This window comes from Biomphalaria glabrata, chromosome 14, assembly GCF_947242115.1.
Source record: "Biomphalaria glabrata chromosome 14, xgBioGlab47.1, whole genome shotgun sequence".
In the NCBI taxonomy this organism is placed as follows: Eukaryota; Metazoa; Mollusca; class Gastropoda; family Planorbidae; genus Biomphalaria; species Biomphalaria glabrata.
Window position 1 is genome coordinate 18,223,865 of NC_074724.1, and position 14,817 is coordinate 18,238,681.

At 37.3% G+C, this 14,817-nt stretch overlaps 1 protein-coding gene across 1 annotated transcript in view; it reads left to right on the forward strand.

Moving 5' to 3' along the window:
• LOC106055222 (DNA-directed RNA polymerases I, II, and III subunit RPABC3-like) overlaps positions 1-14,803 on the forward strand; it is a 60,184-nt gene extending 45,381 nt beyond the window's left edge. Inside the window, exon 4 of the mRNA XM_013211411.2 lies at positions 14,554-14,803. Coding sequence (XP_013066865.1) covers positions 14,554-14,671 — 118 coding nt within the window. The 3' untranslated portion in view covers positions 14,672-14,803. The remainder of the gene's footprint in view (positions 1-14,553) is intronic.
• The last annotated feature ends 14 nt before the right edge of the window (positions 14,804-14,817 follow it).

The window sequence follows — 14,817 nt, forward strand, 5'->3', positions numbered from 1 at the left end:
GAAAGGTGACGTCACATCCATGCAGTGACAGAACTGTTGAGGCTTGAGCGTCTGCCTGTGGAGGTATCACTTCTGCTCTCCTGTGAAGGACTTCACTTATGAACGTTGTATACATTCAACCTCAATACTGTCCTGAGCGCTAACAGTAGAGCTGTATGGAATACATTGGCTCTGAATGATGTCTGTCTGTCTCTAGTATTTCTGTCTGTCTCTCATGTCTACCTTTCTCTGTCTCTTGTGGTTCTGTCTGTGTCTCACATCTACCTCTCCTGTCTTAAGTAGTTCTGTCTATATTTTATTTTATTACCTGCCCTTGTTTAGCTTTTCCATACCTATATATTCTTTAAGCAATGAAGTTATTATCACCAATTATCAATTGCATGTTGCTTGATGTCCCTGCATGGATGCATGTATATTACCACTGCATGTAACTATTGTACAGTTTGATGTAAACTTGTTTAGCTTAGCGCTTACATCGCATGCTAGTCTATAACGGTTTTGGTGAAGATGTTGCTTGTAAGACACTACAGAGCGTGTGTCTGCTGCCAGAGTTTCCTTCCGTACCAGCAATGCATTCTACATGTACTTGCATGCTGTGTAAATGCATTATCTGGTATCTGAAGGAGGCCTGGCTAGTTCATCAAGGCACGTCACTAAACACATTTTGAGAGGATTCCATTGAAATCTGTTGAAATGATGACTTGAACTTTGATGAATGAACATTTGCTGCACTTAGAAATGACAGTCATATTGTAACCTATGCTTTTAAATGTAGGGCTCTAGTAGGAAAGAACCTATTGCCTGCCTGCTTATTGGTGACGTGTTTCTACTTCCGGTGCTTCATGCTCAATAGCTTCACGTTAGTTGAACATGTTTGCATGCCTCCATTCTGATCTATTCTGTCGCTGTGGTGTGCAACTGTGTATGGAAGCGACTGTATATCTCCTCTTGTTGTTCTTGTTGCTATGAAACTATTTTTCTCTCTTCTTTTTTGCTATTGAAACTACTATTGTAGCTCGGTTGCTATGTTTAGTTGTGGTTGCTTGCAGTTTGTTTTCATAATAATGCATATACTTGACTTGACTTGCAATGGGACTTTTAACTCAATGCATGTTTTATTGTTTAAGAAACATCATATTGTGTATGTGTGCGTGTGTGTGCACGCACCAGTTTATGTAAGAAACATGTTTAAAGATAAAAGTCACATAGACTTGTGTATTGAATCATTGACTGCTCCCCCCCTGGCTAGGTGTACCCTACATTGTGGAAGAGGAGTTGTTGGTCTTGTACCGACTTTGTGTTTGCTGGCTACAGATAGTCGGTCAAAGTATAAGGAATGTCTGATAAGTCAGCAGTTTACTGAATTTCCTCTGATTGAACTAAATACCAGGCAACTCAATAGCTCTATTCAGGTTTATGTGTAGTTCCATAGAGTTGTTGAATTCACTTAAAAACTGGTTTGATCCAATTCTATTTTTTATTCACTATGATTTAGAATGTCACAACGTAAATGTTACAGTCAATTGAAGACTCGATACGCATTTAATTTACACCAGCACTTTCAAATTGAACAGAGTGACACAATTTGTGGCTGTGCAGGCTAGTAGCCTACTGATGCTATAATGTTGATAAAGTTGCCACATTACAACATTTAGATCATTGGCTCAGTAGATCATTGGCTCCTTAGATCATTGGCTCCTTAGATCATTGGCTCAGTAGATCATTGGCTCGGTAGATCATTGGCTCCTTAGATCATTGATCAGTAGATCATTGGCTCCTTAGATCATTGGGCTCAGTAGATCATTGGTTTAGTAGGTTAATGAATTTGTTATCTAGATTTGTTGCTAATTATTTAAAATGTTTCTAATTTAAATTCTTTAAAAAACAATTGTTTAGATTTGCAATCAGCGTACAGTTCTTGAAGACATGTTTGTTTTGTCTGTGTTAAAACACAATTTAGTTTCACTAAGTGTCTGCTAGACTCTTGTCTGTTTAAGTGAACTGACTTTTGAAAACGACCCTATCTGTGTACGGTATCTACGTATTGGAGTCTACGTGTGTGTATGTATGAATATGTATACATCGTATTTAGTCACCTTTGAAACACGCATATAATGTAACCCACTTTGAATGGCGCTTGAGACCAGGTTTTATTACTATCTAGACCTAGCTAGGAGACACCCACTCGTTCTTATATCAACTGGTTTGGGCCTTTTTTTATGTGGGCGTATAGTGTTCGCATTGAATCTCCGCCACACCTGGTAGTAATAATCCTTGTTTGGGAATCTTGTGTAAGAACGCACAGACTAATTCAGATTAAATGAAGAATTCCCAACGAGCTATATAGAATCTCTATTTGAAATCAACATTTTGTATTTGTTCACTGTTCTACCTTCTACGTGAAAACTTGGTCACTGAGACTCGTCTCTACAAGCTGTCGAGGACAATATTAGCTTTGGTTTAGTTTTGGTCTCTATTGTAGTGGACCTTTTGAAATAGACGACCGTAACGCTGTTTCTGTCCAGCCGTGAGATGACATTTGATGACTGGCAACTACACATTGCTTTCTTTCCAACAACTTGGTTGTTTCTAGGCTTAGGTTTGATTGGAAAGTGAATGTAGTTCTGATTGTGTTACTATGTTTAAACAAAAATGTATAAAAAATTAAAATGGCAGTGGCCGATGTAAAGAAATAAAATAAAAATAAAATGTAAGAACTCTTAGCATTGTCTTGTTAACTTGATCACTTGGTGCTGTCTTGTGTGGGTGTTGTCAGTAGAGACTAGTACAAAGTATCAGACAGGAAGCAGTTGTTTGAACAGGCAGGTCACTGTGTTTCTGGAACTAGGACATGATCGGATGACCAACACCATACGTGGGCTCAGTGACATCACAATAACTAGAAAAGTAACATGGGGGACTCTCAACACGAAGCTAAATGTACAAGAAAAAAAGAATGTTTTAATACTTCATTACAAAACCGGTCAGATAAATGTATAAGGAAACTTTACAAAAATGACACACAATTTTTGTCATCAAACTCTTCAGAATCTAGCCATGATTGAACAAATAGAATTGAACTAATGAAGTGCTCTTCGTAGTGCTTTGCAGTTAGTTCATAGAAAATAATGAAACATTTAGACAAAAACATTGTTGAATTTTAAAATGATTCCTTCCGCAAGTTGACCAGTTTACAAACTGACCCTACACAATATTTAAGAATGACACACACACACACTTGAAAACGTAAAAAACAAAAAAAAAAAGAAACCAAATGTGGTCACCATGAATTGAGTGTCTAAAACTTGTATGTCTGTGCAGTGAGAAAAGATCTGAAGAAAACATTGTAACCTAGCACTCACCTTCATGTGACCTAGCACTCACCGTCATGTGACACAACAGGCAACTCGTAATACAGTGTTTACAATTATGTACAAGAATGAATCCCATTCTTATTACTGACAACATTTGATGAGAGATAATATATATTAAGTTCAGAAAATTGTCCTTCAATAGGATCTTTTGGATTTGAACGCTGCTAACTAGTTTTAAAAAATCCTGTCCACTTCAGTTCCAGAGTCCCTCAACACAAGTCTGCTGCATCAAGTCTGTATTGGTCAAGACTTTTCTGGCTTCTCAACTAGAAACTTTTCATAAGTTGATAAGGTGGGGGGGGGGGGGGGGGAAGAGGGGCAGAACATCGTAGTAGTCAGACGGAAACAAAACAAAAATTAATTGCAGATCGGTACAAACTATTTTCTACTGAAACCTCACGGTTCTTGATATGCGTAGATTAAAGTAATCACAACATTTTGTTCTCTTCAAACTTTTCTTTATTTTGAAATTGAAGCCATGGATTGAACTGAATCCAACGTGATGAGAGTTAGACTTCAGACCCTAGACTTGGTTATTTGTACCAGTTGATTCATTCACCAAGCTACACTCCAATAGTCCCAGGGTATTGAATTCACACGCTTGCCTACCACGCTTCACTGAGCACATTTATATAGGTCAGTCTCGCTCCTAAACCTGTAGACACATGATCCGACACATACAGAACATGACTGATGACCCGAATGCCGTGGACCTATTGAACAGTCGGTGTATGGGAATATGCTATGGGCCTTCATTGAACTGCAAGACAGATCGTGTGATCAACTATTGATTGGAGTAGAGTTCGATAATGCCGGTGTATGTTCCCATAACGACAGCCTTTTGGTTCGCTATACCGCATTATCTCTTCGTGGCGAGAGGATGGCGTCTCTGGGAGAGACATTTCGGTGGAACATTTGTTGTTAGTCAAAGTTGGCGTCTTGAAGAGTTAGGAGGAAGTTCATGAACTAAGGAAAAGTTCATGACTACATTTAGGGGAGGGAACAGAAATGTACTCAATTTAGGAGACACCAGCCAAAACTGTTTTTAGCGCTATGTTCCTGATTGTACCGGGGGGGGGGAGTAACTTGTATATTGTATAGGATAAACTTAAAATGCATAGATTAAATATACTTAGATAAACATAAAATGCATAGGTCAAATATAATTAGATAATTAGAATATGTGGACTAGTGTTGAAAAAATAAAAAAAACGTGATTATTGGTTGGTTCCTGGGCACGTGCTGAATTCTCATTGGATGTGTCCTAACAGATCTGCCGCTCCGTTCTGGTTCATTGGTTTCTAAACAAAATGCTGTCTAGCTGTTCAGTTTCGCTTGACTAGATGTTGCGCGAAAATGTTTCTGGACTGGAGTGGCGGGGAATGTTCACTTGATTATGGCTGGTAACTCTAGGCTACGTAATGGCACATGTAGGCCCAGAGTAAGCAGTTCCAAGTCACCACTGAATAGAACACATTTCTAGGTGTAGGGATGGTCTACAGGTTTTAGAGGGAACGGGGGAAAGTGATTCATATGAAGGAATGAACAGAAATAGAACAGAGACAAAAACAAATGGGTGTCTGGGAAGGGGGGGGATAAGGCAATTAGGTTGAGGTCGAGAGGAGTTCAGTTGTACATGTAGGCGTTAAGTCGTAGATCGACTCTGGCTCATCTCGAACACTTCTTCTTGCTATGTACTAGTAAATCAAATAGCATTTTATCATCATCACGTTTGTGGTTGAGCTGACATTAAACCACTGCATGTAGTTCATCTATCACATAAGTGGTAGGACTAATATAGCCTACAGTGATATATTGACATAAATCAAAATAATAGGCTACCTTATCTGACAGTCTCTTATAGCTCCAGTTTCTGCGATATTATTATAAAGAGTTTCTGCGATATTATTATAAAGAGAATGCGATATTATAAAGAATTTCTGTGATATTATTATAAAGAGTCTCTGTGATACTATTATAAAGTCTGCGATATTACTATACAGTGATGCCCAAAATACGGCCCGCGGGCCAGATCCGGCCCTCGACATGGTTTCATCCGGCCAGCCAAAGCGTCGGTCCAAAAAAATGAAGTGGTTGAAAAGTGTAACTTTACGTACGCTAGGACTCTATTCTTTTTTCTCTAATGGATTGGTACCATGGCTTTTAACTTTGTGCGTTTATGAGATGGGACTCTGAATGTAGAATCTACAAGGAAAAGTGATCGGATCTTTACTTGTTTTGCGAACATTCTAAAAAGTTCTATAAAGAAAGTGTGGCTGTTTAAAAAAAAAAAAGAACAAAATGTAAAAGGCATTCTTGGTTTGAGTCGCGAATAAAAGATTGTTAAACTTCGGGTACTAGATTTTTTACTTTCTAAAAGTTTCAGGTTAATTTCATGTCGTGTTTCTATCTTTTTGTTGATGTGGCCCGCGACACGAGGTTTGGAAATTAAAATGGCCCGCAGGATGAGCAAGAATGGGCATCACTGTTATTATATTATTGGTCTTAACCCCCACCCCCAATCCCTTTATTTAGTTCGTTGCTTTGAATAGCTGTTAGTTTGAACACTATCAGTTTGTCTGGTGGTACTTTTTGTTTGCAAGTCTATTCACCTTGCTCCAGTGGCACGTGAACTGTTTCACCTTGTCTTCATTCTAGGTCATGGTGGAAAGAATCCTCCGATATAAAGTGTTCCATCTCGACAGTGAATATATATATAGGGCAGTGCTAGCCGAGTTGTCTCTCATGATGGACTTAAGTTTCACTACCATCACAATGTCATTGAGAAATTCACTGGCTACTTCCACACGTGTAGGAACGTTCCCATTCATTGGAGAATGTCGATATAGTGTCTCTAGACTGTATAGTCTCAGTTTCTGTTGAACGTTATGTTTATTGTCAACTTATTAGGTGACGGTCAAGTAGACACTTTTTTTCCCCATCGACTGGAATTATTTTTAACTTATTTTTTTTTATCAAGATAAGTCTGTTGACTTTCAAAATGATGTTTATAAAATAATTACAAGAAAAAATAAGCAGCTAAGCCAACTAGTGAAAACCAGATCCTGCATTTAGTTGTAATCACAGGCATATATTTAATGTACAGTCGGTAGGATTGTGGCAATTTGATCGCTGTTTCCTTTGACTTTTTTGCAAAGCTTATATCAACTCACTCTGTCTCGATTAAGCTGAAATTTTTCTTTTATCTGACAACATAAGAATCAATATAAAAAAAAATTAACCGATTACTTAATTAATTAATAGTAATAATTAAAAGAATTATTTTGTTTGGTATTTCGAACAAGGGAAAGAAATTGTACTTGATTGAATTGGTGGTATAAGCTGAATTATTGTTGTTGGTCTAGATCTATTACAAATTTAATTACATGACTGATCCAAACTAACTGATACAATACATTTCGTATAAGCTTTGTTTTTATATAAAAAAAAGTATTTTTATGTTTTTCATATGTAATGATCTAGTTCACCTAAAGATACGCATAGACCTTTATATTAACTATTGCTGTTCTAGTTATGGTTGACCTGGTAGTAACACGTAATTCTATTTTTTTAGCCAAATCAACCGTGGACACCATAAGAAAAAATGAAAACCTGGAATCTTTATATGAAGTTGTTTGTGAATTCACTTTAAACAAACATTTCCAAAGAAAACAACAACGTAAGTGTTAGTACAGTTCAAAGTATATTTACATCCGGGTCATAAGTCTAAAAGAGGGAAGATGTTCTTACTTTCACCTATAGACAAGTCACGAGACGCCAATCAGAGAGTGCTCTGTAACTAGGAGAATGATACGAAGCTCTTAGATTACTTACAATCTGTTAGCAGTTTGTACAATGGTATGATTGGCATCTAAGTTTGACTCATCTGTTAGCAGTTTGTACAATGGTATGATTGGCATCTAAGTTTGACTCATCTGTTAGCAGTTTTTACAATGGTATGATTGGCATCAAAGTTTGACTCATCTGTTAACAGTTTGTACAATGGTATGATTGGCATCTAAGTTTGACTCATCTGTTAACAGTGTGTACAATGGTATGATTGGCATCTAAGTTTGACTCATCTGTTAACAGTGTGTACAATGGTATGATTGGCAGATGTCTGTCGGATGTCCGAGGCAGGTACTCTCGAAACATGGGACTATCCAACCCAGTAAGGGTTGATGTCATAGACTAGCTCCTGGTCCACGCGTTCCAATGAGAAAAGTCCTTCTCAGTGGTCAAGGGCTTTGCCGCTCCGATACCCCTAAATAAGCATTTTCAAAGGTCACTATTGGCATATTCATCTCAAATCTATAATAACGACCCCTACTGAGGCCACCTACGAGTTTATGTGGAAAAAAACAACAACTCCTTTTGTTATCTTGTTTATTGCCATTTCTTTTTGTTTTACTCTACTTTTATGTCCACCTATGGGAGCAGGTAGGATGACGTATATAAAGTGTTCTTTCTTTGCCAGTCAATGTGTTTGTCTTTCAGCTTGGTTTTTAGACTACTCTCCACTAGAGCTCTGCCTGAATGGTATAGCTTCGGCTGTCTGGCAAGTTGTTGAAACACATTGACTGGACATACAGAAATGCTGTCATGGAGATTGTATAGATCACAATCACAATATATGGTTATATATGCTCTCTTGGTGTACGGTGGTGCTGACATCAACTGATCTCTTGGTGTACGGTGGTGCTGACATCAACTGATCTCTTGGTGTACGGTGGTGCTGACATCAACTGATCTCTTGGTGTATTGTCTCACTATCAAGTCAAAGAACGCTAGTTGACTGTTGCACCTAGGACATTATTTTATCATCATCGTTATTATTATGCTATCTGGTGATAATGCTTATCACATTCTATTACGTAAGCGTTAATCCGATTGAAGTAGTTTCAAATGTTTTGGGCGATGCTTTATTCACTTAGAAACCTATTGAGTGTCTCAAACCTAATGGGGAGAAATAGTTTTGTTGAACACGTAGAACTTATATAATAAAATAATTCTTTCTTTAGACCGTTTCTATTTGACACCAGTCTGTCGTACGATCACCAAACTATTTGTATCTACACAGTATTGTTCAGTTCTCCACCCAGTACAAATTATGAGGGAGTCTGGTGTGAATGTACATTTTATATTCTTATAGTTATAATGTTTTTTTGTTTGGTGTAATGCACAAATTGTAAGACAAATTTCCATACGGACAATAAAGATTATTATTATTATTATTGACATCTCTGAGTGGGAGTGTAAAGTAAGTGGCTGTCTTAATAAGATCTAGATCTAGTTACTAGCGAGTTCAACGGCGGCATTGAGTACTCCCTGTTCTGTTACATGATCAAATACACAAGTAAACAAATCAATCAAAAGGGGTGGGGCTAAACCCGGTACAGGTAGCCCTTTCAGACCTTGCAATCTTGTTGTTTCTGTTTCTATGATCGACGACAATGTCATGTCTCCAACACTCATTCTCGGATCAAGTGGACATTTACCACAATTATTTCACAAAGCACGAATCAATACAAAACAAAAATCAACCAACTAGTCAATTAATTACTGTTAATAGATTATTTTATTTAATACAAAAAAATGGAAATGAATCCTTCATTAAGAGATATGGTTAACTATGTGGGGCTTTTGTCACCCTATTGTATTCAGCTTAGAGTATCTTGTGTTCTCACTTGTTGTCACAGCTAGACACCTCGTCTTCAGTCATGATGTTGCCCTAATCTGAGACCACCTGGTTACAGCGATGTTCAAGTGTTCCATTTAGTACACGTTCAGACACTGTCTCATGTATGTAATTACTTAACAAATAGATTTTGTAAGGTCCGGGATACATGGCTGTATACTACACTCTTGTTCAAGTCTTTGACAAATGGGGAGAATCATCTAGCTTCCAGCACTTGGCTCTCATATATATATATCAATTTTTTGTAGAAACTTTCTACGCTTTTTGGGTTCAGTCTGTCCAGTGGTCTCCTAAATGTGATCACCCATTCCCACCAGCAACGAGCCAAGAACTGACGGCACTTTTCGATACGTTAGCTTGGGGGACTCGCGCACTAGTTTCCCTCCATCTCGTCCGCCCTAAGTCTTCATCTGATGACTTCTCGACTAAAACTTTTATTTACAGCGCCATAATTCATTTGCTAGCGGGAACGGGCGGTCAGGCTTTGCTTGGATCCTGGCAACTTCTTTAGGAGACCACTGGACAGACTGCCACCACACATCTGAACTATCTTAGCCACTGAGATGGTTCCAACTGTCCACTTCTAAACTATCTTAGCCACTGAGATGGTTCCAACTGTCCACTTCTAAACTATCTTAGCCACTGAGATGGTTCAAACTGTTCATTTCTAAACTATCTTAGCGACTGAGATGGTTCAAACTGTTTACTTCTCAACTATCTTAGCGACTGAGATGGTTCAAACTGTTTACTTCTCAACTATCTTAGCGACTGAGATGGTTCAAACTGTTTACTTCTCAACTATCTTAGCGACTGAGATGGTTCAAACTGTTTACTTCTCAACTATCTTAGCGACTGAGATGGTTCAAACTGTTTACTTCTCAACTATCTTAGCGACTGAGATGGTTCAAACTGTTTACTTCTCAACTATCTTAGCGACTGAGATGGTTCAAACTGTTTACTTCTCAACTATCTTAGCGACTGAGATGGTTCAAACTGTCCACTTCTGAACTATCTTAGCGACTGAGATGGTTCAAACTGTCCACTTCTGTTTTTTCTCTGGTCCCGGAGTGGAGTTGTTCCATGCACGTCGCTTTCTAAGTTTTTTTTTCTTCTTGTTTTCTTATTCTATTGTATTCCTACACTTGTTTAAAACATAGACTATTAGCGTTTGGAAAAGGTCTGGACACTTGTAGTTAACAAGCATTAGCTAGCGATGTCATTGAGACTAGAACTTGTTGTTTTCTGGTCATGTCTTTGAACCAATGCTTTTACGGTTTCTATGTTGACAATTTGAACTGAATCCAATCAATGTATCCGTTCATCCGATGCCCTGACAGATTACATATCTGTTGCTATCAATAGTCTTTGCTCTAATGATATCCAACCATTGTAGGCAGCATGTGATCAGCTGATAGATCAATCTAATCAATACAGATAATCATTTCAAATCGCAATTCGGGGCTAGTAATGATTTCAAACAAGGTTTCAGGTTTGTTTAGTGGAAACACAAACTCAGAATCGGCCCCCGAAGTGGTCCACGGCAGGTTTCAATGTTTTCAGCATGAATATTCCGATCAGAAGCTATGAACTGCAACACTTTATTTCAAATTGAAGTGGCTCGTAACACTTTGTTTAGGAATACAAATATTTGTTATAACTTTATTAAAAAAGAACAAAACCGTTTTGATACACGTTTTAAAGAAAAAGTGGCTCCTTGGTTAATATAGTCTTCCCTGTTTGTTTGTTACAACTAAAAATGAATTGTAATAAAATGGTGTATTCAATTTTTCAAATTTACCGTCTCGCTTTCAGAAAAAAAGGTAGCCACCAGAACTTTGCAAGATCTAAAATATGATGTTGGATTTTCAATATCTTTTTTTTTAGTTTTTGCGATCTAAACAGGACGGACGGACAGATAGACCAGACAAAACTATTAGCGGCTATTCCCCTGTTGAAAACTGTTAAAAAAAAGACTTTTAGGATATGAAAATCCGATGACCACATTTTACATTTACATAGTAACTTAGTTTTGGCAGGTGTGTTGATGTTGGTTGAAAGGAACTGATTGCTAGGGGGAACAATAACTGTATGTATGATCTAGTCAAGGGTTCAATGTTTCTTCCAAGAGATCTGCTCTAAACGTAACAACTGCTTTATGAATAGAGGTCAATAGTTATTTGAACAACTCTGATCTAAACACATATACATTTTTTACTAAGTGAAACGGTAAATTAATAATACATGAAATAAAATGAAACATAGAATATTGTGAATGAAATAAAATGAAACATAGGCTAGACCATTGCACATGAAATAAAATGAAACATAGACTATTGTGAATGAAATAAAATGAAACATAGACTTGTAAATAAAATAAAATGAAACACAGACTATTGTAAATGAAATAAAATGAAACATAGACTATTGTAAATGAAATAAAATGAAACATAGACTTGTAAATGAAATAAAATGAAACACAGACTATTGTAAATGAAATAAAATGAAACATAGACTATTGTAAATGAAATAAATTAAAACATAGACTTGTAAATGAAATAAAATGAAACATAGACTTGTAAATGAAATAAAATGAAACACAGACTTGTAAATGAAATAAAATGAAACATAGACTATTGTAAATGAAATAAAATGAAACATAGACTTGTAAATGAAATAAAATGAAACATAGACTTGTAAATGAAATAAAATGAACTATTATTTTTGTTCAATATATAAAAATCGTTTTTATGTTAGTTTTTTCTAATCAATGTCTCAGTAAATGGCCACCATTGCTAGCAATAAGCCATCCTAACGCTATGACTTTAGTTTCAACTCGAAACTCACTGCTGGGCTTAGAGAACAACTTTGAACCATTGCACATGAAAAGTTCAAAACATTCATTCTTTTGTGTGTGTGGGGGGGGGGGGGAGGATACAGTCAGGACTTTTGGGACACGACAACTAGGACATACGCCTTTTCGTCTTCCACTGCTGACATTCTTCGAAGTGATTTTCTTTTCTGAATGATCTGTGAGCCAAAACAAAAACATCCTTAGCACGTTGCCTTTGAAACTGTCTCATCAAACCAGCTTCAAAAATTAGAGTAACTCAACGGGTCTAGAAGAGCCCCTGTGATTAGAGTAACGCAAGGGGCCTAGAAGAGCCCCTGTGATTAGAGTTACACAACGGGTCCAGAAGAGCCCCATTGATTGGAGTAACGCAAGGGGCCTAGAAGACCCCAAGTGATTAGAGTAACGCAAGGGACCTAGAAGAGCCCCTGTGATTAGAGTAACAACGGGTCCAGAAGAGCCCCAGTGATTTAGAGTCACATTATGGGTCCAGAAGAGCCCCCTGTGATTAGAGTAACATAACGGGTCCAGAAGAGCCCCCTGTGATTAGAGTCACATTATTTGTCCAGAAGAGCCCCCTGTGATTAGAGTCACACAAGAGACACCCTTGGTTTTAAAACCAACCTACTTCCTAGTTAAATACATGACGAAGGAGTTTGTTCTCAAAGACTCGGTAGACATCATGATTACAGTTGATAGGTGACGTCAATGTTATTAATAGCTTGCTGATCTCCAGAAGAGGTGCTGACCTACTCGCTTACGTGTGTACTTTGCTTGTGGATAAGTATTTTTGTATATTTATTTAACTCAAACTTTGGCCGCATTCCTTGACTTAGACTCTTTTCGTGGTCTTTGACAAACAGACATTTTGGCAGAACTGTGTATATATTGTTAATTGTCTTTGTAAACAGTTGACATTATGGCTCACGCAGATTATTTAGAATTCTAGGCATAGAAACCAGTATGATAATAAAATACAAAGTTGATCACAATTCTAGTTCAAAACAATTAAGTAATACTGTAGCAGTACGCCAGTGGGTGGCCACTGTGGTCACGTGACGCTGACAGTACTACTGATAAATCTGACGACAGCCGATTAATCGATCCGGTGACTTTTTCTTTTAAATTTCTCAGAATTGATCAGGTAATCTTTTTTTTTTTTGAAGTGTTGCCAAAAAGATTTCGTTTGGTCATTATAAGCCAACGAAGTGCATTTGAAAATTCATTTTGCCTTCACAATGTATGACTTCATTTCGTACTGAATTGTTACCTCGTTCTTCTAGAATGGACTCTATCGCTTCTTCTAAATCTCCACCAGTGGATGCACCGTTTAGTCTGTATCAAGCAGTCCCTGATTTTTTGGCAGTGTGGTTAGCTGGTTGTTTCGCCTGCAACAACCACTCTCCACATTACCGCCAAATCAGCCGACCATGCACCAGATAATTCTTTCGGACGTTTATTTTTAGGATGTTCAGACAGGATGCGTTTATTTATTTCAATAAGTTTTCACAGTAATTATACTAATGTGTGACATATTTGTGTGCTGTAATTGTGAAGATAAAGTTTTATTGAAATGAATATAGGTCAACGTATTTGTGTCTCTTCGTTTGTCTCTAGAATGCTGCTTCGTATGTTGGCACCAATTAGAACTAGTTAGATTTGCTCCTTTCTTTCCAAACTATTCAAACTGCTTACGTTTGAGTTTATCGATGAAGTATCGATCGACTCCCAATGTTTAAATATATCGATAGCTAATCGATTGACACACCAGTAATGTGTCGCTAAAATTTGAAGCGATCTCTTAAGTTACCAATAGACCAATCTTTACATTTGCTATTGATCTATTGATTCAGACCAACACAAAGGCTAAGGTTTAGCGTGCAGTGAAAAGTCTTCTACTAGAAACATGCTAGTTGGAGGTGTGCCTTGTCTTTGTTCATAAACTACCAGACCAAATGGTTCAAGACTTAATGTTCAGTAAGACTCTTTGGCTGCAACTTATTGTACTCAATGTGAACCACTGTAATGACTACACTGTTTAAAGATATACTAGCATTTAAACTTGACAAGTACACGCCGAGTCTAACCAAAACTTTGTGAAGTGTCCAATACTGAGGTGTCAATGATATTCTGGGGGGGGGGGTATTTGATTTGCCTGGAAGCTTAAGGTTTTAGTTATCGTTTACTTTCAATGTTCCTCACATGCCAATGACGAGGTTTGGAAGAAAAAAAAATATGCTTCAAATGTTTGAAACTGTATTGGGTGAGGGGGCGGGGTGTGAATTGAGTGCCATTTTTGTGAATGAATAGTAGCTGGCTTATGAAATACTGTGAACATTTCTTTTGTTTCCCAAGTGAACTTTTGGAAATGTTTCCTTACCTTAGCCAGATTACACTCTGCTTACTTGAGTTAAACAAATGTCCTTCAATGCCAACTGAATCTCTCTCTACACGTAATCTTTTGTAGTCCATGTACACATTGTATTCATGTATTTTGTAATGACTGCTAGAATTTAAAAAAAAAAAGCTTAGATATATTAGTATTATTGTATTATTATATGTTAGTATTATTGTATCTGAAGACTTTCTGAAGTATCTAAATATGTACTAAGTGATCACTTCATTTGTTCCAGGGCTGCCTACGTGTCGTTTGGAGGTCTACTGATGAGACTTAAAGGAGATCCGAACAACTTGCATGGCTTTGAAATAGACTCCAGGATATATCTCATGATGAAAAAACTGGCTTTCTGAAGGAGGATGATCTGTTTGAATGGAAATAGTGTGTGTGTGTGTGTTGCTAGTTGTACTCACCACAAAGTGTTCGAAGTTGATGTACTACATTATGTTCTCATTTCAAAATAAATATTAAATCACATGCACAAACTTGACTTACTAGT